The 25,980-nt window shown below is 41.5% G+C and overlaps 1 protein-coding gene across 2 annotated transcripts; it reads left to right on the top strand.

Moving 5' to 3' along the window:
* The first annotated feature begins 4,288 nt into the window (after positions 1-4,288).
* Positions 4,289-22,616, top strand: LOC139543589 (alpha-synuclein-like). 2 transcript variants are annotated; one of them, XM_071349833.1, is made up of 6 exons: positions 4,289-4,438; positions 5,175-5,319; positions 5,545-5,574; positions 9,075-9,217; positions 16,835-16,912; positions 22,069-22,616. In XM_071349833.1, exons 2-6 carry the CDS (start codon positions 5,199-5,201, stop codon positions 22,087-22,089), a joined length of 393 nt encoding a protein of 130 aa, XP_071205934.1. In that variant the 5' UTR covers positions 4,289-4,438; positions 5,175-5,198; the 3' UTR covers positions 22,090-22,616. The 2 variants fall into 2 exon arrangements, with proteins under 2 accessions (XP_071205934.1, XP_071205935.1); XM_071349834.1 differs by having other exon boundaries at positions 4,322-4,438; positions 5,118-5,319.
* The last annotated feature ends 3,364 nt before the right edge of the window (positions 22,617-25,980 follow it).

The raw sequence follows: 25,980 nt of genomic DNA, 5'->3' as shown, positions 1-25,980 counted from the left end.
CCCCCCCCAATACCCTCACAAAAGAGAGGTTGTATGCTCTTATAGCTGTGTGCCATGCCCAGGGATGGTCTGTGTGGAAGATTAGGTTGATTACGTTCCCGTTTTTGTGGCAGTCAGCAGAAATGTCTCTGGGTTGTCCATGGGCAGCTTCTCTTTGTATTCGTTCCGTGCCTTGTCATTTTTAATATCCAAGGGGTACTGTACTGTAGTGACCTCTGCACCAGTGGGAAGCCATGGAGCAGGGGGCCAAAGAGGCCTCTGCATTTGGGTAGGGGAGGAACCCTGCTGCCATTGGGGCTTCACAGCTCTCACTTCAAACTTCAGTGCCAATTAATGTTGCAGCCGGGTCTGTTCTTTCCTTGCAAGTTTGGTAGCCTTTTAACTTAGCATTCAGTATTTATAAAGTAAAATATCTAGAGATTATTGTAATGTTATTTTACTTCTAGGCTTTTGAAGTAGCTTCAGACTGAACATTACTTACTCAGTTCCAGGTTGGGTATCTGTTGTGCTTCTTTTGCTGGTTGCTGGTTTGTCAGAAAGTTTGCTGGATAGTCCTTGGCAGTAAGAATCCTTGGTAATAAAAAGTTATATTAGTTTGTAAGTTACCCGATTTCCGGGATGTCTCCTGGTCCGACAAACAGCACTGTAGCTCTGTCATCTTCCATCGCAGATGCAGAAGACCACCATAGGCAGATGTGGTGGATTGAGACACATCCCACACAAAAAAACTGTTATCTCTAGCTTAAACAGACTTTTTTTGTGTGTGTGTTAATTAGACTCAAGGGGTATTTATTAAAGCCTAACATAACATAATTACAGTGCCTTCAAGTATTTATAACCCTTGAATTATTCCACATTTTGTTGTTACAGCCTGAATTCAAAATTGATTAAATATTGTTTTCTCACCCAACTACCCACAATACCGCATAATGACAAAGTAAACAATGTTTCTAGAAATGTTTGCATATTTATTAAAAAATGAAATATAGATATATCTTATTTACATACTGTATGTATTCACACACTGAGTCAGTACTTTGGAGAAGCACCTTTTGACAGCAATTACAGCTGTGAGTCTAAGAGCTTTACACACCTGAATTGTGCAACAGTTTCCGATTTATTATTTTTTAAATTCTTCAAGCGCTGTCAAATTGGTTGTTGATCATCGCTAGACAACCATTTTCAGGTCTTGCCATGGATCTTCAAGTAGATTCTGAAAAATTCCAGAAAATGATGTCATGGCTTTAGAAGCTTCTGATAAGCTAATTGACATCATTTGAGTCAATTGGAGGTGTACCTGTGGATGTATTTCAAGGCCTACCTTCAAACTCAGTGCCTTTTTGCTTGACATCATGGGAAAATTAAAAGGAATCATCCAAGACTTCAGAAAAAAAAAGTCTGGTTCATCCTTGGGAGCAATTTCGAAACGCCTGAAGGTACCACGTTCATCTGTACAAACAATAGTACGCAAGTATTAACACCATGGGTGAAATAAATCATTCTCTCTACTACTATTCTGACATTTCACATTCTTAAAATAAAGTGGTGATCTAACTGACCTAAGACAGGGAATTTTTACTAGGATTAAATGTCAGGAATTGTGAAAAACCGAGTTGAAATGTATTTGGCTAAGGTGTATGTAAACTATCAACTTCAACTTTTAACTTTTTAAAAACTTTTATAAGTGAATTTTAAAATGCAAGCACGCGCATACACACGCACGCACAGACGTACCTATGCACGCACACACACACACACACGTCTTCTCAAATCAGCCCTAGTTATGGTCCTCTAATGGTCCTCGTGGATGATGGAAATGAAGAAATGCCAATTTCCTCTGAAATTCACGTTTTGTCAACAAAGAAGCACTTCTGTTACACAGACACAGGGTGTCACTCTTGCAACTAAGCTCTGAAAAGAACGGCGAAACGTCACAAGTACGTCTTTGGTATCGGGCTAGGAATACAAGTGCCTGTTTAATTGATATTAGAGTGTAATATATTCGGGTTTTTATTTCATTTCTTATTCCACAGAAACAAATCTCTATGGTTGTGTCCCAAATTGCAACCTATTCCATAAATAGTGCATAGAGCCCTAGTCAAACTATATGGAGAAGAAGGTGCCATTTGGGACGCATCCTATGTTCTCTGTGATGCTACATAAAGGTTGGGAGTTAGAAGACAATATACAGGATATTTTCCATAGGCTTTTCCCCCAAGTGTTTGTAGCATTATCTAGAGAGTTTGGTCTTCTATGATGTAAACAATGCTGGGAGGGGAGGAGTGGAGGGAAGACAAGAGGAGATCCTGAATGATGTACAGTCAGATGGCCTTTGGGGTGAATCCTGTGTAGATTTGGGGAGCACACAAAGTGCACAACTTGAATATAAAACACCCTATTCTATCGTAATTCACATCTTCCTATCCTCCTACCATATTTGTAGTGTGGACCGAGAAGATGATGCCCATAAGTTTTGTGCTGAGCTATGACGGTGGCTAACTGACTGCCCCCCGCTTGCCCATCCGCCCTCCTGCTACTGAAGCTTCGACAGATTGATGTGATAGTCCTGCAGATGCTCACAACAGTCCTTGGAGCCCCTGGCTGCTTATGAGATTGATCCAGCATGCCGCCACCATGTTTGCTGCTGCTGCTGCGCCGTGATAAGTATGACTTTATTGGTATTTCTAACAAAGTGTCTTCGCAGTCATTGTCTTGCAGGTTATAGGATGTCATTTTGCAACCATTCCTATAATTATGAGAAAGACCAAAATCAAAGTGTATTTGTCACATGCACAAAATGCAACAGGGGTAAACAATACACATACAATTTTGCTTACAAGCTCTTCCTCGACAGTGCAGTGTCAATATCAAAGGTAAGAAAATAGAAAATCCAGAATAGGATCTTAAAGAGAGATATGCTCAAATAAAAACGAATTAGAAATAAAAACACAATAATTAATGCTATATACAAGGTCGGTGTTACGTCCGTCGTTAAAGGAAGACCAAGGTGCAGCGTGGTAGGCGTACATTTTCCTTTAATTTAAATGTTCCACCAAAAAAATAATAATAAACAACTCAACGAACGTAAAGCTAGGAGTGCAAACACATGCAACACAAAAAGACAAGATCCCACAACAGAAAGTGGGAAAAAGGGCTGCCTAAGTATGATCCCCAATCAGAGACAACGATAGATTGGGAACCATACTCGGCCAAAAACAAAGAAATAGACAACATAGAATCACACCAAATCACACCCCGACCTAACCAAATAGAGAAATAAAATGGCTATCTAAGGTCAGGGCGTGACAGTCAGTACCAGTATCATATCAATGTGCAGGGATACAGTGGTAGTAGAGGTAGATACAATATGTACATGAAGGCATGTATAAAAGTGACGGAACAGCAGGATAAGTGTGTGTGTGTGTGTGTGTGTGTGTGTGTGTGTGTGTGTGTGTGTGTGTGTGTGTGTGTGTGTGTGTGTGTGTGTGTGTGTGTGTGTGTGTGTGTGTGTGTGTGTGTGTGTGTGTGTGTGTGTGTGTGTGTGTGTGTGTGTGTGTGTGTGTGTGGTTAGAGACCTGTGACTCAGTGCAGATAGAGTCGGTGCAGAATGGAGGTTGAGCAGCCATCACTTAGCTGTTCAACAGTCTCATTGCTTGGAGATAGAAGCTGTCTCTGAGCCTGTTTGTCCGAGGCCTGATGCTCCGGTACCACTTTCCAGGGGGTAGCGTAGAGAACAGCCCATGGCTGGGGTGGCTGACGTCTTTGGCAATTTTCCGGTCCTTACCCAGATCAGGTAAAGTAGCCCAAGGTGAATGTAGTTACTGTACCACAAACACATCTTCTGTTGGAAAACTTCCATAGCACAACTGTGTTACACGCGTGAGTGAGTGAGACAAGGAGAGACAGAACGAAAGAGAGGGTGGAGAGAGAGAGACTCCGACTGGGCCCCCAGGGTGGTCCACAGGAAGTGGCAGGGCAGGGGTGGAGGAGGGAGAAAAGGGGGGAGGAGGGCGAGGAGTATGAGGGTGGGGATGAGGGGGGGGGGGGAGATGGCAGAAAACAGAGCGGGAAGATGGGGGGAGGGAAGTGGGTGATCAGACACAGATGCTATTTGTGATGACAGTGTGTAGCATTCATCATCCTCTCCCATGATGCTTGTTATCCATCCAAGATCCACTGTCACCGTAACTGATTGAATGAGATGGGTAATGGAGAGGGGAGGGGATGTGTGTGGGACGGCGCACGAGGTGGTGGGATGCAGACAGTAAAGCAGCCATTCTATCTCGAGCTCACCCAGCATCAGCACCACGGGATTACGAGCAATCTCTGTCTGCTTCTGAAACGGAGAAGAGTATCGGTTTCAAACCTGCAGGGCGAAATCTAGACAAGGCAACACAAATTCCAGTGTCGAACGGGGAAGTTGGAAGGCAAATAACAGGTGCGCAAACAATCCACTGGTTTGTAGCAATTCGAATGCCATTTTTTTTCAACACCAGTCGATTTTGTTTCATAATGAAACAATTTCTCTGTGAAAAATGTAAGACCGAGCAGGTATCGTAATTGTTCATGATAAAAGTAGGCTTGATGTAGCCATCATACAATTGTCTGAATGGTGAGACACCGTTTCTGGATGTGTGCTGCCAACAGGTGTGGTAGACTAGTTTTAACCTAGTCGGAATCACCAAGGCTTCTAACAAGAAATACCTGGCTCCTGTTGTCCATAACCATTGTCACGCATGTAAAAGGGAATTGGAATACATGTTAAAGTGGTGGTCCAGAATTTATGTATATATTTCAGCCAGTACTTTTGCATGTAGTGCTCCCTAGCCTAAACGGGTCCCAGTTTTGTGTGTAATACCTCATCCAATTGTGTACGAAGTCGTCAATTTCGCATGATACGTTACGTATGATACATTACGTCCAATTCATGATATGTTACGAATCCAATTCGTATAATATGTTACAAATCTGTTGTGATTAAGATCCCAGAATGCATCTGTAAACCACGTTAACCTGCCAGGTCTGTCAAAAGAAAGAGAATGGTGGGAGGTGGCATTTCTGCAAAACTCTAACCACCTCCATCCTTCCCATCGTAATGCCACCGGTTACCGAGATAGAAGTTCTAGAAGTTCTTCACGGCACTGACTGCACTGCCCGGTTTGACATTCCCACAGCTGTCGCTGTGTCATTTGGACACCATGGACGCGCTAATAAAGGGATTCTCAAAAGCCAAGGATGGGGTCGTGGCAGCAGCGGAGAAGACAAAGCAGGGAGTAACTGGGGCGGCTGAGATGACAAAAGATGGCGTTATCTTTGTCGGTAGGTCTTGACAATGGTAGCCTACACGCTCTTTCCTTTTACTTTCTTTTTGAATCATTGCTGAGATGTTGAACGTTACATGTTGCTGAGATGAGACGCTGAGATGTTGAATGTGAGAAATGATGTATGACCATGGTTAATCAGACAATATAAAGTGATCATTTTATTGAATGACAGTGTTAAATATTTGTCACCTGTCCTTCACGTTTTTTGTTCTTTTCATAGGCAACAAAACAAAGGATGGAGTCACAACAGGTAGGCTACATGTCACCATTACCAACATTACTCAGTTGAGTACTGGCTTAACTGAATGACAGCAGAGACAGAATACAAAATTGAATTTTATTGAATAGTTGGGGTAGGCCTTGTCTCCGAGGAAGGGTCCTTAGAATGGGGTTCCGATGACGGGTCTTCAGGTTATTATGTTGGTGGTGGTGGGGAGGTGGAAGGTCGTTGGAAGACTGTTGCTGCAAAACATCAAGTCAGAGACAGATACGCCCTAGATTTATGCCTATTGGTTGACAGAAAGGGAAGTGATTACTGCACAAGTGACCCCATAGGTTAATCAGCAAGCGTGGTGGAATTGCCTTAGTGTGCTATGCTCATTGGATGAAGTTAATAGGTGAATGACCGAGCTTTCCACACCTGGATTGTGTAACATTTGGCCATTGTTATTTTCAAAATTCTCCAAACTCTGTCAAATTGATTGTTGATCATTGCTCGACAACCGTTTTCAGGTCTTGCCATAGATTTTCCTGTATATTTAAGTCAAAATTGTAACTCAGCCATTCACTGTCTTCTTGGTAAGCAACTCCAGTGTAGATTTGGCTTTTGTGTTTTAGGTTATTGTCCTGCTGAAAGGGGAATTCATCTCCCAGTGTCTGGTGGAAAGCAGACTGAACCAGGTTTTCCTCTAGGATTTTGCTTGTGCTTAGCTCCATTCCATTTCTTTTTTATCATGAAAAACTCCCCAGTCCTAAACGATTACAAGCATACCCATAACATGATGGAGCCACCACTTTGCTGGTATATACAGAGAGTGGTATTCAGTAATGTGTTGTATTGGATTTGCCCAAAACATAACACTTTGTATTCAGGACAAAAAGTTAATTGCTTTGCCACATGTTTTGTAAAAAAAAAAATCTGTACAGACTTACTTCTTTTCACTCTGTCAATTAGGTTAGTATTGTGGAGTAACCACAGTGTTGTTGACCTATCATCAGTTTTCTCCTATTACAGCCATTAAACTCTGTAACTGTTTAAAAGTCACCATTGGCCTCATGGTGAAATCCCTGAGCGGTTTCCTTCCTCTCTGGCAACTGAGTTAGGAAGGACGCCTGTATCTTTGTAGTGACTGGGTGTGTTGATACACCATCCAAAGTATAATTAATAACTTCACCATACTCAAAGGGATATTCAATGTCTGCTTTTTTTACCCATCTACCAATAGGTGCCCTTCTTTGCGAGGCATTGGAAAACCTCCCTGTGTTTGTGGTTGAATCTGTGTTTGATATTCACTGCTAGACTGAGGGATCTGACAGATAATTGTTTGTGTGGGGTACAGAGATGAGGTAGTCATTCAAAAATAATGTTAAACACTATTATTGCACACAGAGTGAGTCCATGCAACTTATGTGACTTGTTAATTAAGCAAATGTTTACTCCTAAACGTATTTAGGCTTGCCATTACTGTAACGGCTGTCCTCCTCCTCATCTAACGATGAGTAAGAAATGTCGGACCAATGCGCAGCGTGGTATGTCATCATAATTGATTTTTATGAGACAAACGAACACAGAAACAAAACGTGAAATACAAACCGAAACAGTTCCGTGTGGGACAAACACTGACACGGAAAATAACCACCCACGAAACGCAGGTGAAAAAAGGAGACAACTAAAGAGGCAACTAAAGACACCTGCCTCTGATTGAGAATCATACCAGGCCAAACGAAAAAGCCAACATAGAAACACAAACATAGATAACCCACCCAACTCACGCCCTGACCATACTAAAACAAAGAAATAACAAAAGAACTAAGGTCAGAACGTGACAATTACAAAGGGGTTGAAGACTTATTGACTCAGGACATTTCAGCTTACATTTTTTTTTTTTTTTTGTAAAAATGTCTAAAACATAATTAATTCCACTTTGACATTATTTGGGTATTGTGGGTAGGCCAGTGACCAAAAATCTCAATTTAATCCATTGGAGATTCAGGCTGTAACACAACAAAATGTGGAATAAGTTAAGGGGTACGAATACTTTGGGTCGACTAAGTGGGTCGTTCCACCAATTCGGTGCCTTTGGAGAAGTGTAACTTGGTCCAAAAAAACATTTGATTTCACCTAATTTTAAAATTCTGTCATAAAGAGCACATGTTCAACTTAATAAAAAAACATGTTTTACCATCTTAAGAAGTTAAATAAAAAAAGGACTATAGTAAGTGCCAAATAAATCAAATCTAATTTTATTTGTCACATGCGCTGAATACAACAGGTGTAGACTTTACCATGAAAGGCTTACTTACAAGCCCTTATTTATCTGTAAATAGCCCACCCAACTACTTCATCCCCATATTGTTATTTCTTTTTTTTGCTCCTTTGCACCCCAGTATCTCTTCTGCACATCTATCACTCCAGTGTTTAATTGCTAAATTGTAATTATTTCGCCACTATGGCCTATTTATTGCCTTACCTCCCTAATCTTACTGCATTTGCACACACTGTATATAGACTTTTATATTGTGTTATTGATTTTTATGAGACAAACTAACACAGAAACAAAACAATACGTGAAATACAAACCGAAACAGTTCCGTGTGGGACAAACACTGACACGGAAATATAGTGTGTCTATCCCATGTGTAACTCTGTGTTGTTGTTTGTGTCGCACTGCACTGCTTTGCTCTATCTTGGCCAGGTCGCAGTTGTAAATGAGAACTTATTCTCAACTGGCCTACCTGGTTAAAGAAAGGCGAAATAAAAAATGTAACTTAAAAAAAAAAAAATCCCCTTTTCGTGGTATCCAATCGCTAGTAATTACTATCTTGTCTCATCGTACGGGCTCGGGAAAGACGAAGGTCGAAAGCCACGCGTCCTCCAAAGCACAACCCAACCAAGCCGCACTGCTTCTTAACACAGCGCACCTCCAACCCGGAAGCCAGCCGCACCAATGTGTCGGAGGAAACACCGTGCACCTGGCCCCCTTGGTTAGCACGCACTGCGCCCGGCCCGCCACAGGAGTCGCTGGAGCGCGATGAGACAAGGATATCCCTACTGGCCAAACCCTCCCTAACCCGGACGACGCTAGGCCAATTGTGCGTCGCCCCACGGACCTCCCGGTCTCGGCCGGCTGCGACAGAGCCTGGGCGCGAACCCAGAGACTCTGGTGGCGCAGTGGTCTAGGGCACTGCATCGCAGTGCTAGCTGCGCCACCCGGGAGGCCCAAATTTAATATTTTAAAAGTTAACCAACAATGCAGTTTTAAGAAAAAAATTGTAAAGAAAAAATGTACTAAATAAACTAAGGTAATAAAAAAAAGTTACACAATAACAAGTTGACCATTTCTTCTTAAATCAGCCATAAATCCCCTTGTGACTGGGAATGGTAGCTTGTTTTTTAGGAATGACTGTCAAAAAGCAACAAAGTAACTAGAGCTTTACAATGAAGGTGAAACTTGGAGAAATGTTGAGTTTAAGTGGGTTAAAATCGTCCTAGAAGTGACCCCCACATATGTTCTCTCTCTCTCCCGGTAGTTGCAGGTAAAACAGTGTCTGGAGTTTCCCAGGTGGGCGGGGCCATGGTGACAGGTGTGACAGCAGTGGCCCACAGGACTGTGGAGGGGGCGGGGAATATTGCTGCTGCGACCGGATTGGTTAAGAAAGACTCAGCCAAACAGGTGAGAACCTGAGATACCTGAAACATACTCCTCCTACCTTGTTCAATATTTGATACCCTCACTTATACAAACACTTTACAGCTCTCTCTCTCTCTTAGTTGTAGCTCTACCTCTCTCTCACGCAACATTTAAATTGAGATGAATGACAAACAGGTGGGGGTTACTTTTTATTCTTATACAGATATACAGTGCATTCGGAAAGTTTTCGGACCCCTTGAATTTTTCCACATTTTGTTACGTTACAGCCTTATTGTAATATTGGTTAAATCGTTTCCCCCCTCAATCAACACACAATACCCCATTATGACAAAGCAAAAAACGTATATATATACAGTATATATTATTTTTGCTAAAATAATTATTACCAAAATGTAATATTATATTTACATACGTATTCAGACCCTTCACTCAGTACTTTGTTGAAGCACCTTTGACAGCGATTACTTCTTGGGTATGACGCTTCATGCTTGGCACACCTGTTTTTGGGGTGTTTCTCCCATTTTTCTCTGCAGATCCTCTCAAGCTCTGTCAGGTTGGATGGGGAGCGTTGCTGCACAGCAATTTTCAGGTCTCTCCAGAGGTGTTCGATCGGGTTCAAGTCTGGGCTCTGGCTGGGCCACTCAAGGACAGTCAGAGACTTGTCCCGAAGCCACTCCTGCGTTGTCTTGGCTGTGTGCTTAGGGTCATTGTCCTGTTGGAAGGTGAAGCTTCGCCCCAGTCTGAGGTCCTGAGCGCTCTGGAGCAGGTTTTCATCAAGGATCTCTCTGTACTTTGCTCCGTTCATCTTTCCCTCGATCCTGACTAGTCTCCCAGCCCCTGCCACTGAAAAACATCCCTACAGCATGATGCTACCACCAACATGCTTCACCGTAGGGATTGTGCCAGGTGTCCTACAGGCGTGACGATTGGCATTCAGGCCAAAGAGTTAAATCTTGGTTTCATCAGACCAGAGAATCTTGTTTCTCATAGTCTGAGAGTCTTTAGGTGGCTTTTGGCAAACTCCAAGTGAGCTATCATGAAGAGTGGCTTCCATCTGGTCACTCTACCATAAAGGCCTGATTGGTGGAGTGCTGCAGAAATGGTTGTCCTTCTGGAAGGTTCTCCCATCTCTGGTGCTCTGTCAGAGTGACCATCGGGTTCTTGGTCACCTCCCTGACCAAGGCCTTTCTCCCCCGATTGCTCAACTTGGCCAGATCTAGGAAAAGGCTTGATGGTTTCAAACTTCTTCCATTTAAGAATGGCGGCCACTGTGTTCTTGGGGTTTTGCTCTGACATGCACTATCAACTGTGGGACCTTACAAAGACAGGTGTCTGCCTTTCCAAATCATGTCCAATCAATTGAATTTACCACAAGTGGACTCCAATCAAGTTGTAGAAACATCTCAAGGATGATCAATGGAAACAGGATGAACCTGAGCTCAATTTCTATTCTCATAGCAAAGGGTCTGAATACTTATGTAAATAAGGTATTTCTGTAGTTTATTTTTAATACGTTTGTTAACATTTATAAAAACCTGTTTTTGCTTTGTCATTGTGGTGTATTGTGTGTAGATTGATGAGAGAAAAATAATAATTTTATCAATTTTAGAATAAGGCTGTAACGTAACAAAATGTGCAAAAAGTCAAGGGGTCTGAATACTTTCCAAATGCACTGTAAGCGAGAAAACAGAAGCAACCGTTGCTATTCATTTCAGTCTTGATACTGACATTTCATCAGAACCTATTGCCATCTGAATGCTGTCCTTTCCTCTCAGCACGGCATTGCTCAACCATTTTATATGTGACAGCTAATTCACTTCTCTTTCCCCCCCTGTCAAATGGAGCCTGACCTTGAGTCCTCTGGCTTGTTGCTTTTTCCTGTCTTCTCCTCTTCCTCCGGCGTTCTTAGTTCTCTGTCATAAAAAGCAGGATGGATTCTCACTTGTCTGTCTGAAGGTCTGTTTATACAAAGGCAGAGAAAGATCCAGACAGACAATTTGCAGCCCTGCTGGTCTCTGAAGATGAAAAATGGATTGTCTCTCTTTCAAAACAAAACTGAACCGAATCTTGGACATATAAAAGTAAAGCTTGCCTGCAACGCTGGCCTTGTAATAGTAGTGATGATTCATCTTCAAACCAACAGCAGAGCAACAGGGTTTCCTCAGTCTGCCCTTCCATTGTTCTTCCAATTAAAGGGACAATCTGCGACATGTACTGCTGTTCAAATGGGCAATTCAATGAATGACAAACACCCATTGATTCTTGAGGGGAAAAAACTTGCCTCGAGAGTTTAGTAGAACTGAACTCAATCTATGCATTTGAGAATGGTTGCATGTCTCCAGCCCCATCCCTCAGCTTTATAGCAAAACAAGTGGAGGGGCTGCCATTTGTATGAAAAACAAATGACAGATTGTCGCTTTAACAGTGTTAATCTGCCAGGTGAATTAGCCACCCCAAAGCACCCTGCTGACGTCACAGGTACTCAGCAATCATTGCATTCATTATTTGTATAGTGTCCTTACACACACACACACACACACACACACACTGGCATTATTATTAGAAAAAAATCTATGACATCAATCAGAGAGAAAATCTCACTAATTAGAAAAATTACTTCAGCTGCCTTCCTCCTTTGCCTTTGTTCGTTTATGACTAGATTAATAAATTGTTACATAACACACACACACACACACACACACACATCCGCACACACAGAGATTAATATAGTGTTAAATGGGACAAAATTCTAGAGAGATTATACAATTAGGCTGTGGTTATGCTACTGAGAGGAAGTTATAAACAAATAGAATCTCCCTGGGCAGAGAAGAGAACAGTGTATTGCTCATCAAAGGTTTGTTGAGGAGCTCCTACTGCATGTCCTTAACTTGTAGATTTTAGGATTTAGAATTTAATGACAGACTGTTAACGTAAATGTTAAACAAACCGAGTAGCTGGCCAGTGTCCACACAAGATTTGGTTCTGGGTTCCAAGATCAAGGACTTCATAACAATAATTACCGACACACACCCAGAATTGCTACTGATGAATAAGATAAAGTATTGGAATTTTTTTGCTGCAAAAGGAATAAATATTTTGGTCTGGACAGGAGGCAATGCCTTGGAACCACTCTGGTAATCAGAGTAATGTCTTCAGTATTATTTTTCAGCCAATTACAATCTTTGTTTTTCTCTGTTAACTTTTACTTGGTACTCATCCCGGATCCGGGAGCACCCTCATCAGTAAAAAAGCTGACTAGCATAGCCTAGCATAGCACCACAAGTAAATATTAGCATCTAAATATCATGAAATCACAAGTCCAAGACACCAGATGAAAGATACACATCTTGTGAATCCAGCCATCATTTCTGATTTTTAAAATGTTTTACAGGGAAGACAACATATGTAAATCTATTAGCTAACCACGTTAGCAAAAGACCCAACTTTTTTTTCTACACCATTTTTTTCCTGCATCAGTAGCTATCACTAATTCGACCAAATAAAGATAGAAATAGTCACTAACCAAGAAACAACTTCATCAGATGACAGTCTGATAACATATTTATTGTATAGCATATGTTTTGTTCGAAAAATATGCATATTTCAGGTATAAATCATAGTTTTACATTGCAGCCACCATCACAAAATCTCACCAAAGCAGCTAGAATAACTACAGAGACCAACGTGAATTACCTAAATACTCATCATAAAACATTTATGAACAATACACAGCGTACAGCAAATGAAAGACCAACATCTTGTGAATCCAGCCAATATTTCAGATTTTTTAAGTGTTTTACAGCGAAAACACAATATAGCATTATATTAGCTTACTACAATAGCCAACCACACAGCAGCATTGATTCATGCACGTTAGCGATAGCGAATAAACCAGCAAAAGATATTAATTTTTCACTAACCTTCTCAAAACTTCATCAGATGACAGTCCTATAACATCATATTACACAATACATATATGGTTTGTTCGAAAATGTGCATATTTAGCGGCACAAATCGTGGTTATACAATGAGAATAGTAGCCAAACTGCAAACAAAATGTCGGGAGAAATCTTGGGAGAGGCACCTAATCTAATCAATAACTAATCATAAACTTGACTAAAAAATACAGGTTGGACAGCAAATGAAAGATACATTAGTTCTTAATGCAACCGCTGTGTTAGATTTTTAAAATTAACGTTACTACGACATACAGCGTGCGTTAAAGCGAGACCGCACCGAAATTAATGCCGGAATAATAGTTTAACATTTTTCAACAGAACAACGAATTAACATCATAAATAGTTCTTACTATTTGATGAGCTTCCATCAGAATCGTGTGCAAGTTGTCCTTTGTCCAGAATAATCGTTGCTCGGTAGTAGATTGTCGTCTTCAACTTTGGAATTAGCAGCAAACATTAGCCATGTGGCGAAAACGTGTCCAACTCACCATAACGCAGCACAAACAAAATACCGAAAATCGCAATATACTGATATAACTCGGTTTAAATTAACTACATTATGATGTTTTTAACACCTATATCGAATAAAATCAGAGCCGGATAAATCTAACTCCTATAACGAGAGCTTTTCAGAATGCAATCCTAAGGTCTGTCTCGCGTCATGACGAACGTTGAAAAGATTGCACCCCCGGTTCCAAGAGCTTTTGTACGGCCTCAGATCTACCTAGACACTCCATTCCAATTCTCACTGCTTACTGACATCTAGGGGAAGGCGTATGCAGTGCATGTCGACCCATAGATTACATGCACATTAATAAACTGACCCTGGAACAGAGTGCCCGATTTCAGATTTCTCACTTCCTGACAGGAAGTTTGCTGCAAAATTAGTTCTGTTTTACTCACAGATATAATTCAAACGGTTTTAGAAACTAGAGAGTGTTTTCTATCCAATAGTAATAATAATATGCATATTGTACGAGCAAGAATTGAGTACGAGGCAGTTTAATTTGGGAACGAATTTTTACAAAGTCGAAATGGCGCCCCCCTATTGAGAAAAGGTTCATCGCCTGTGTGTCGAACACAATCCCCTGTCCATTTGCTTTGTTTTTAAAGAGATTTGATTGTGGCATTTCCTGTGGCCATTGATTGGCTACCTAGCGGTATATCTCCAAACCCTGACTAATGCCTAATCGTGTCCTCTGTGTAACACCTTAACGTGTCCTCCGAGTTTGACAGAACAAACACAGAAATACAGAAACTACGTCCCAAATGGCACCCTAATTCCCTACATGGGCGCTGTTCAAAAGTAGTGCACTACATGTATAAGGAATAGGGTGCCATTTGGAACGAAGCCAGAGACGGTGCACAGAATTGGATTGATCTCATTTAGACAGAGCCTTAGTGCCTGTCTGTTCCCTGCTTGAGTTCTGAGCCCCAGTCATTACAGTGTCATTGATATCGACCAATTTCTTTTAAAAAAGAGCCCATCAAAGGAGCTTCTCTGCCTAGGGGGCTCCGACCCAGGCGCAATCTCTCTTTACCGTTATTCATCCCTCTATCCATCTCTCCATCCCTCCTTCCTAAAGCAAGCACGGAACAGCAGGTGAGGGAGCAGAGCGATCAATCTACTTTCATCTGGTTGTCCACAGCAGCCAGCCAACGCTCATCAGTTAGTTAGACAGTGTGAGAGATGGGTTGTCTGACGACGAGGGAGGAAGAGCAAGGCTGCTGCCTGTTTGTTTTGTTGAATAGAACACCCATCCATCCACCCACACACAAACAACTAGCAGCGCCAGCAACGATGCTCCCGGCAGGTAAATGGATTTGGGCCGGTGAGACAGAACAGAGAACACACCTTATCAGCTCCCGTAGACCCGACTCATTGCACTCCATGTCACAGATGCAGTTCTGTTGTATGTTCTGTTGTCGAGCCACAAGACAAGAGGAAGACATGTTTCATATGGGAAAGGCTCAATTAAAGTGAAAAAATGTACGTATTACTTAGTTACAAGTTAATACTTACCTGGATAAGATATTCCAGTTTTTATTTATAATTTGAAATAACTATCATGGGGCTTCATGGGTTTGGGTTTCTTGAAATTATTAGCAGAATAGAAAATAGCACAGTAGAGACAGTATTTATTGGCCACGGTGGGTGTTGAGAGACGCTGTGTGGTGTGTTTCTATGTATGTGTGTGTGTGTGTTTCTGGCTGTGCTACGTGAACAGATGGAGACGTGGTGGGCGGTGTTAAATGGAATGGCAGGAGGAGAGGGCACAAACACACACCTACACACACACATACAGGAGGAGAGGGCACGGTAATTGCTCTAAGGTTGTCAGCTGGTAGCCATGTCACACACACACACACACTGGGAGATGAGTGGAGCTGTATATGTCACCTGCCTGTATCTGATTAAAGGTCACACCAATGACAAGCACCAATAAATGCCTTGTAATTGTAGCATAGAACATGTACATGGATCAAGAAGCAATTTAATGTAATAGGTTTGTTTCCCACAGCCTGCAACTGTTAGCACGCTTGTCATTACCAACAAGAGGAATACACTGAGTGTACAAAACATTAGGAACACCTTCCTAATATTGAGTTACACCCCCTTTTGGCATCAGAACAGCCTCTGTTCGTCGAGGCACGGACACTACAAGGTATCGTGCTATTGTTTGATGAGAGTACACAACAACAAACAACTTTGTTCATAGCAACTGGTTTGATACATTCACCTCTGAAGGTAAATAATGTACTTACATTCAGTAATCTTGCTCTGATTTGTCATCCTGAGGGTCCCAGAGATAAAATGTAGCATAGTTTTGTTGAACAAAATCAATTTTTATATTCAAATGTAGGAACTGGGTTCTACAGTTTGAACCCCTGCTGTGTCTGGCTCCACACCCAACCCGCCCGGCTATCTAGATGTGTGAAAGTTAGTGTATAAGCTACTGATCCATCATGTATGACATTCCTGGGAGTGTGTAAACTTACATTTTGCATTATCATATCATTGTTGTTTCTCTATAATGATTTACTTGAAAATGTATCAGTTGACCAATTCGGCACATTTGGGCAGACTTGATACAAAATATTGTCCAGTATTGAAATGCTGGATCAATCTGAAATGTTGCACACACACTGCTGCCATCTATTGGCCAAAATCTAAATTGCGCCTAAACTGCAATAATACACTATGGTCTTTGTCTTGCGTTTCAAAGATGATGGAACAAGAAATAAAATAAATAAATATTTTTTTGTATTATCTTTTACCAGATCTAATGTGTCATATTCTCCCACATGAATTTCACATTTCCACAAACTTCACTGTTTCCTTTCAAATGGTATCAAGAATATGCATATCCTTGATTCAGGTCCTGAGCTACAGGCAGTTAAATCTGGGTATGTCATTTTAGGCGAATAAAAAAAAATAAAAGGTTCCGATCCTCCCTTTCATCTACACTGACTGAAGTGGATTTAACAGGTGACATCAATAAGGGATCCTAGCTTTCACCTGGATTCATCTGGTCAGTCTATATCATGGAAAGAGCAGGTGTTTCTAATGTTTTGTGTATACAGCAACCAACTAACAAAAGTTGTCATTGTCTAATGTGGATATTTCCAACACTTCCCCACTGTTGACCTGGTCAGTGAATGTGTGTTATTATTACAGGATGAAGATGCTATGTCTAAAGACTCACCTATCAAGGAGTCACCAGTGGACCCAGAGGGTGGTGATACTGCTGCAGAGGTAGGATATTTACCTATGCTTATAACATATTCTAGAGCAGTGGCTCCCAACCTTTTTTAAACCGGGGCACACCTTGTTTTAAAAACAATCCAGATAAAACATTCAAGATCAGGAAAAGTTTTGGGGCACATGAGAGTAGGGATGTGAAGAGGTCTTCAGTTGGACCCGTTCCGAAATGGATCTATGGCTTTCCCACCCAACCCGATATGCATAAATATAACATTTATAAACTGAGACCCGTTCCGAACGGACCCGAGGGTGGTCAGACCCATTCCGAAAAGGCTTGTGGAAAACAGACCCAAACGGACCCATAATGGTTCAGATCAAAGAGACCCTTTCAGATCCGAGAGTAGAAAGAGAGAGAGAAAGAAACTTCCGACTGGCGGCTGCCAGCGCCATCAATAAACAAGTGATATTGGCCAATTGATCCACAGTTACTTATGTGTCCTTAAACTGCCTATAAGAAATATCAAAACAACAGTTTATTGTGTTTCAATGGTCAAAACTTTATACACTATTGTTGTATTGGTTTTTACTTTCCTAAAACAATTATTGTCCACCTGATTTGAACGCTAAATGCATCAGGGCATTGTATGCATATACAGTTGAAGTTGGAAGTTTACATACACCTCAGCCAAATACATTTAAACTCAGTTTTTCACAATTCTGACATTTAATCCTAGTAAAAATTCCCTGTCTTAGGTCAGTTAGGATCACCACTTTATTTTAAGAATGTGAAATGTCAGAATAATAGTAGAGAGACTGATTTATTTTAGCTTTTATTTCCTTCATCACATTCCCAGTGGGTCAGAAGTTTACATACACTCAATTAGTATTTGGTAGCATTGCTTTCAAATTTTTTAACTTGGGTCTTGCGTTTCGGGTAGCCTTCCACAAGCTTCCCACAATAAGTTGGGTGAATTTTGGACCATTCCTCCTGACAGAGCTGGTGGAACTGAGTCAGGTTTGTAGGCCTCCTTGCTCGAACACACTTTTTCAGTTCTGCCCACACATTTTCTATGGGATTGAGGTCAGGGCTTTGTGATGGCCAATTTGTTGTCCTGAAGCCATTTGCCACAACTTTGGAAGTAGCTTAGGGTCCTTGTCCATTTGGAAGACGTCTTGAGACGTTGCTTCAATATATCCACTTACTTTTCCTCCCTCATGATGCCATCTATTTTGTGAAGTGCACCAGTCCCTCCTGCAGCAAAGCACCCCCACAACATGATGCTGCCACCCCCGTGCTTCACGGTTGGGATGGTGTTCTTCGGCTTCCAAGCCTCACCCATTTTCCTCCAAACATAACATAATGGTCATTATGGCCAAACAGTTCTATTTTTGTTTCATCAGACCAGAGGACATTTCTTCAAAAAGTACGACCTTTGTCCCCATGTGCAGCTGCAAACCGTAGTCTGGCTTTTTTATGGCGGTTTTGGAGCAGTGGCTTCTTCCTTGCTAAGCCGCCTTTCAGGTTATGGCGATATAGGACTCGTTTTACTGTGGATATAGATACTTTTGTACCTGCTTCCTCCAGCATCTTCACAAGGTCCTTTGCTGTTGTTCTGGGATTGATTTGCACTTTTCGCACCAAAGTACGTTCATCTCTAGGAGACAGAAGGTGTCTCCTTCCTGAGCGGTATGACGGCTGTGTGGTCCCATGGTGTTTATTCTTGCGTACTATTGTTTGTACAGATGAACATGGTACCTTCAGGCGTTTGGAAATTGCTCCCAAAGATGAACCAGACTTGTGGAGGTCTACAATTTTTTAATGAGGTCTTGGCTGATTTCTTTTGATTTTCCCATGATGTCAAGCAAAGAGGCACTGAGTTTGAAGGTAGGCCTTGAAATACATCCACAGGTACACCTCCAATTGACTCAAATGATGTCAATTAGCCTATCAGAAGCTTCTAAAGCCATGACATCATTTTCTGGAATTTTCCAAGCTGTTTAAAGGCACAGTCAACTTAGTGTATGTAAATGTTTGACCCACTGGAATTGTGATACAGTGAATTATAAGTGAAAAAATCTGTCTGTAAACAATTGTTGGAAAAATTGTGTCTTGCACAAAGTAAATGTCCTAACCGACTTAAACTATAGTTTGTTCAAATGAAATTTTGGGAGTGGTTGAAAAATGAGTATTAATGACTCCAACATAAGTGTATGTAAACTTCCGACTTCAAATGTACATACATCCGTGGCAATTACTGTATATCAGTTTCGACCCAGATCCGAGGCAAAAGTCAGAATTAAGGACACGGACCCGTTCGGATCCCGGAATTTTGGATCTGTTAAGACCAAGGTTTAAACGTGTGAAGGTTTAAACGTTAAAATGTAAATTGGGTCCCAATATGTCTGTTTTTATTCACAACTTTGAAATCACAGTGCAGTTACCACAAAACTACCACTAGCAGGTCCCGATCATCATCATAAAGGGGGGAAATAAACGTTCAACAAATACCTAACGCAACAATGCTGTAACCGTAGTAGAAGGACTTGCGCTGGTAGACTAACTTATTCTAGTTATTTATCACCTCACCTGAATACATACTACCTGTTTTGACTGCATCAAACCGAGAGAAGCTAGTTAAGCTAGCTGGCCAGCTAGCCAGCTAGCTAGCTAGCTAACGTTAGGAAGGCTAATTGATGTTAGCTAGGCTAAACTCCCCCTTTCCCAAATACTACAGTAAATAACAACAACAACTGAATAAACCTCTGTCAGAGGCTCTAGTCCAGGACTCTCCAAACCTGTTCCTTGAGAGCTATCATCCTGTAGGTTTTCACGCCAACCCTAACATGCAGACCTAACCGCACACGCACATTTTCATGAGTGCGGAAATTCATCCATATGAAACGGTTGGATGGAAGCATGGTTAGTGCATCAGCAAATAATGGTTTACTCCTATTTTTAACATTATGTACAAATAGGGTAATACTTTACCTTAAGTTACCCTAATACCTATGTAACTACACATTAGGTGACCCTTGTATTTCATTTTTGCATTCAAATCAAATTTATCAAATCAAATTTATTTATATAGCACTTCGTACATCAGCTGATATCTCCAAGTGCTGTACAGAAACCCAGCCTAAAACCCCAAACAGCAAGCAATGCAGGTGTAGAAGCACGGTGATTAGGAAAAACTCCCTAGAAAGGGCAAAACCTAGGAAGAAACCTAGAGAGGAACCAGGCTATAATGGGTGGCCAGTCCTCTTCTGGCTGTGCCGGGTGGAGATTATAACAGAACATGGCCAAGATGTTCAAATGTTCATAAATGACCAGCATGGTCAAATAATAATAATCACAGTAGTGTCGAGGGTGCAGCACCTCAGGAGTAAATGTCAGTTGGCTTTTCATAGCCGATCATTAAGAGTATCTCTACCGCTCCTGCTGTCTCTAGAGAGTTGAAAACAGCAATTGTCTCTATGCACACTCACAGGACTCTAAACACACACACACGTTTTTCCTGACTCTACACGCACGTACTGACATACAATCATAATTTACACGGAGTGTAAAAAACATTCGGAACACCTGTTCTTTCCATGACCGACTGACCAGGTGAATCCAGGTGAAAGATATGGTCCTTATTCAAATCAAATCAAGTTTATTTTATATAGCCCTTCGTACATCAGCTAATATCTCCAAGTGCTGTACAGAAACCCAGCCTAAAACCCCAAACAGCAACCAATGCAGGTGTAGAAGCACGGCGGCTAGGAAAAACTCCCTAGAAAGGCCAAAATCTAGGAAGAAACCTAGAGAGGAACCAGGCTATGAGGGGTGGCCAGTCCTCTTCTGGCTGTGCCGGGTGGAGATTATAATAGAACATGACCAAGATGTTCAAATGTTCATAGATGACCAGCAGGGTAAAATAATAATCAGGAGTAAATGTCAGTTGGCTTTTCATAGCCGATCATTAAGAGTATCTCTACCGCTCCTGCGGTCTCTAGAGAGTTGAAAACAGCAGGTCTGGGACAGGTAGCACGTCATTGATGTCACCTGTTAAATCCACTTCAGTCCGTGTAGATGTGTCAAAATGGTCCACCGTCCAAAGGACATCCAGCCAATTTGACACAACTGTGGGAAGTACCGGAGTCAACATGGGCCAGCATCCCTGTAAAGTGCTTGCGATACCTTGCTGAGGCCGTCATAGAAAATAAGAATTTGTTCTTAACTGACTTGCCTAGTTAATTAAAGGTTACTTTTTAAAAAAGGAATAGAGTCCATCCCCCGACGAATTGAGGCTGTTCTGAGGGCAAACGGAAGTGCAACTCAATATTAAGAAGGTGTTCCTAATGTTTTCTACACTCAGTGTGCGCTGCTGTTGATCATATATCCTGATACCTAGTCACCTTACTCCTATACATATCTACCTCTATCACTCCAGTATTCCTGCACATTGTAAATATGGTACTGGAACTGACACTGTATATAGCTTCTTACTTGCTGGTGCACTTCTTATTTTTATTTCTCGTTGTCACGTTCTGACCATAGTTCTTTTGTGTTTTCTTTGTTTTAGTGTTGGTCAGGACGTGAGCTGGGTGGGCATTCTATGTTGTGTGTCTAGTTTGTCCGTTTCTATGTATGACCTGATATGGTTCTCAATCAGAGGCAGGTGTTAGTCATTGTCTCTGATTGGGAACCATATTTAGGTAGCTTGTTTTGTGTTGGGGTTTGTGGGTGGTTGTATTCTGTCTTTGTGTTCTCTGCACCAGATAGGACTGTTTCGGGTTTTGCCACGTTTGTTATTTTGTATTGTATAGTGTTCACGTTTATCGTCTTTTTATTAAACATGTTGAACACGAACTACGCTGCGTCTTGGTCCGATCCCTGCTACACCTCCTCTTCAGACGAAGAGGAGGAAGGCTGCCGTTACACTCGTGTGTTTTTGTTCTACCTTTTGTTATTTTTAGTGCTACATCGGTATTGATTACTGCATTGTTGTGTTTGGAGCTTGCAAAAAAGGCATTCCACAGTGCTTGTACACGTGACATTAAAACTGCGAAACGTGAAATAGCTGTAGTGACATCGTATTAACATGCAGTTGCATAGTAACTGCTTGGTACATGGTAATAAAGGTTAGTGTTATCAGTGTGGGAAGTGGGGAAATCATTTCAGCGTAATTCTAAAAGTAACCTCTCCCCCTCTGTACTTGCAGGAGGATTCCGATGGCTATTAGAAGTACAGCACCGTCAACTGCCTCATCTCAGAACAATCCAGAACTACTGTAACAATCCAGAATCAATTATCAAAACATTCCATGTCACCCTGCCAAGTCCGGTCGTGCCTCGTTGTGTTCCTTAACGGAGTCTGTGCCATGTGTGTGTGTGTATGACTGCGTGTGTGTATGTATTAGTGTGTGTGTAACGTGTGTATGGGTGTGTCTTAATGCTTAGTGGGTGTACGCCAGTGTGTGTGTGTGTGTGTGTTCTGGAGTCTCCGTCAGTCAGTCCTGAGTGGGGTCTATACGCCCTTCTGGTCCAGCTGTCATCTTCAGTAACTCCCTCCCACTAAGGCAGCCACCTGGACACAGAAGGGACTACCTTTATGTTCTGTCTATCTGTCTGTGGACCTTGTGGCTTTGAAGTAAATACAAATACTGTATACAGGACGGTGTCCACCCACTCTGCTCAGAGTGGGGGAAAACGCGCTTTGGTGATGAAATGTCACTTCCTTATGTTATAAAATAAATTAAACCAAGACAAATATGATTATTCATGTTCTGAATTGTTCAGTGGAGCCTTTCTCTAACATATCCCTAATGATATCCAAAAAGTTGGATTTCCTAACCTAATACAGCCAATTATAAGCACCGCACTCTGTTGACATAGCAAGTTTCTCGTAACAACTTGAGGATTTTACATTTTTTGGTGGTCGTCCTAAAACTTGTTTCCGCAGGTTGAAAAAAGCTAAATTAGCATGACAAGCTGCATTAAATGTTAAAGGCTTTGAAAATATAAAAGCTTGGTATACGCTCAGTGCTCTGTTGACATTTCACAGATGTACACTTGTTTTTGTGAGAAATGAAAAAAATATATAAAAGAAATGTTGAATTAATATGAATATGATGCGTATACTAAAATATGAAAACATGTCTCAAAATCAATATCCATCTTACCTTGATTGTTTTATGTCCTGTGGATTCGAGAAGAATGACGACGAGTTCAACGGAAAAGTGAGCCTGTCAGGTAGCCAGTAGCCTTAATTCTTGCACAGAATCCAACCTAGCTGATTGCGATGCAGTTTTCCTGATTTTTTCTTTTACCCCTTTTTTCTCTGACCACTAATTTAGTCACCTTAATTCTAGCCATCCTAGAAGGGTAATAACTCCAATAACTTTTGAACGGAGTATAATTGAGACATGAGATTTGGACCATTGATTTTCTTAAAGGATTATCTACACAATTAACATGATTTTTACCCATTGGTCAAAAGATGGGTTTTTGATTGGACACCCTAGTTATACACTCAGCAAAAAAAGATTTTCCTCTCACTGTCAACTGCGTTTATTTTCAACAAACTTAACATGTGTAAATATTTGTATGAACATAACAAGATTCAACAACTGAGACATAAACTGAACAAGTTCCACAGACATGTGACTAACAGAAATTGAATAATGTGTCCCTGAACAAAGGGGGGGGGTCAAAATCAAAAGTAACAGTCAGTATCTGGTGTGGCCACCAGCTGCATTAAGTACTGCAGTGCATCTCCTCCTCATGGACTGCACCATATTTGCCAGTTCTTGCTGTGAGATGTTACCCCACTCTTACACCAAGGCACCTGCAATTCCCGGACATTTCTGGGGGGAATGGCCCTAGCCCTCACCCTCCGATCCAAGAGGTCCCAGACGTGCTCAATGGGATTGAGATCCGGGCTCTTCGCTGGCCATAGCAGAACACTGACATTCCTGTCTTGCAGGAAATCACGCACAGAACGAGCAGTATGGCTGGTGGCATTGTCATACTGGAGGGTCATGTCAGGATGAGCCTGCAGGAAGGGTACCACATGAGGGAGGAGGATGTCTTCTCTGTAACGCACAGCAGAGGATGTCTTTCCTGCAATGACAACAAGCTCAGTCCGATGGTGCTGTGACACACCGGCCCAGACCATGACGGACGCTCCACCTCCAAATCGATCCCGCTCCAGAGTACAGGCCTCAGTGTAACGCTCATTCCTTTGATGATAAACGCGAATCCAACCATCACCCCTGGTGAGACAAAACCGCGACTCGTCAGTGAAGAGCACTTTTTGCCAGTCCTGTCTGGTCCAGCGACGGTGGGTTTGTGTCCATAGGCAACATTGTTGCCGGTGATGTCTGGTGAGGACCTGCCTTACAACAGGTCTATAAGCCCTCAGTCCAGCCTCTCTCAGCCTATTGTGGAGAGTCTGAGCACTGATGGAGGGATTGTGCGTTCCTGGTGTAACTCGGGCAGTTGTTGTTGCCATCCTGTAACTGTCCCGCAGGTGTGATGTTGTTACACGTGGTCTGCCACTGCGAGGACGATCAGCTGTCCGTCCTGTCTCCCTGTAGTGCTGTCTTAGGCGTCTCACAGTACGGACATTGCATTTATTGTCCTGGCCACATCTGCAGTCCTCATGCCTCCTTGCAGCATGCCTGCAGATGAGCAGGGACCCTGGGACCTTTCTTTTGGTGGTTTTCAGTAGAAAGGCCTCTTTAGTGTCCTAAGTTTTCATAACTGTGACCTTAATTGCCTACCGTCTGTAAGCTGTTAGTGTCTTAACGACCGTTCCACAGGTGCATGTTCATTAATTGTTTATGGTTTATTGAACAAGCATGGGAAACAGTGTTTAAACCCTTTACAATGAAGATCTGTGAAGTTATTTGGATTTTTATGAATTATCTTTGAAAGACAAGGTCCTGAAAAAGGGATGTTTCTTTTTTTGCTGAGTTTAGTATACTGTGATAAACCGCTGACAGTCCTGCACAGATGCGATCACTATATGCGGAGTACACTGTATTACAACTTATGAAAAAGCACATAAGTGTCTATAACAATTAACTATATGAATTTGAAAGGAAGTATACTTTATTTTTGTGTGTTTTTGCGGTGGACTACTGCTGTGCTATATGCGGTATTTGTGAATTTATAAACTTGTATTTTTATGTTCTCACTCTGCAGATCAGTAAAATACCAGGTGGTTTGAAACACACCAGCATGGAACCAAAACATTCAACTAACTGTGACAAGGAGTTTAGTTACATTTGTTAAATGTTGAATAAAGTATAAAATGTCTGTATTTCTTAGTTTGTCTTATTACATCTATTCACATGTGTGTTTGCCTCAGAAATAGAAGGCCTAGAAAGTAGATAGAACCTCTCCACAAGGCTATGTGACTGGGAAATTCATGGGTACACTCAATATGGCTGATCTGTATTGAGGAATTCCATTCTAGGGATTCTATTTCTATGTTTTGCCTGCTTGCTCATTGTAAAAGTACAGTATTAGTATGTAACAGGAGAGCCAACCTCAGTCTTTTCCAACACCGACTTGAAAGTTCTATATCTTGAAAACTTGATTGCTGACATGCAACAATTTTTGGGACTGCATCAACAGTGGACTAATGAAGCAAACACCAACATTTAATTTTTGATACATTTTTGATTACATTTAATTTTTGAGTGGTATTTTTCTTTAAAAATCAAACGCAGCTGTTTTTATCTCTATCAAAGCATTTCTCGGCAACAATTAAGTACCTTACTGTGATTGCGTTCAATTAAAATGGTCAACAATAAACCAAAATAGCTTCTTAGCAAAGAGCAATTTCTCAAGCAAGAATGTTGCTCGGACTTTCTAGGAGTGGTCTTAAGTGGGGAGGAGAAAACTCGCTTTTAATGGCATTGGTTTGGAACACTTATTGGTCTATTAACTAATTTACCACCTGGTGATGTTACCAGGCAGGCCAAAACTCCATCCCACCAAAACAGGCAGAAGTCTCAGGTGGTCTTTTCAAACAGTTGTAACACTAAAAGAGCATTAGCACATTTTTTAAAACAATTTCACAGTTTTATTCCAACAATTGCGGAAATATACACTCAGCCTCAGTG

This window comes from Salvelinus alpinus, chromosome 18 (genome assembly GCF_045679555.1).
Source record: "Salvelinus alpinus chromosome 18, SLU_Salpinus.1, whole genome shotgun sequence".
NCBI lineage: Eukaryota > Metazoa > Chordata > Actinopteri > Salmoniformes > Salmonidae > Salvelinus > Salvelinus alpinus.
Note: the sequence above shows the minus strand (reverse complement) of the source record. Positions and strands in the feature narration are given on the sequence as shown.

Coding starts and splice junctions, on each gene's coding strand:
- LOC139543589 (XM_071349833.1), top strand. CDS start 5,199: ATGGACGCGCTAATAAAGGGATTCTCAAAAGCCAAGGATGGGGTCGTG. Junction 5,575..9,074: donor AAAGGATGGAGTCACAACAG/GTAGGCTACATG, acceptor CTCTCCCGGTAG/TTGCAGGTAAAACAGTGTCT. Junction 16,913..22,068: donor GTGGTGATACTGCTGCAGAG/GTAGGATATTTA, acceptor CTGTACTTGCAG/GAGGATTCCGATGGCTATTA.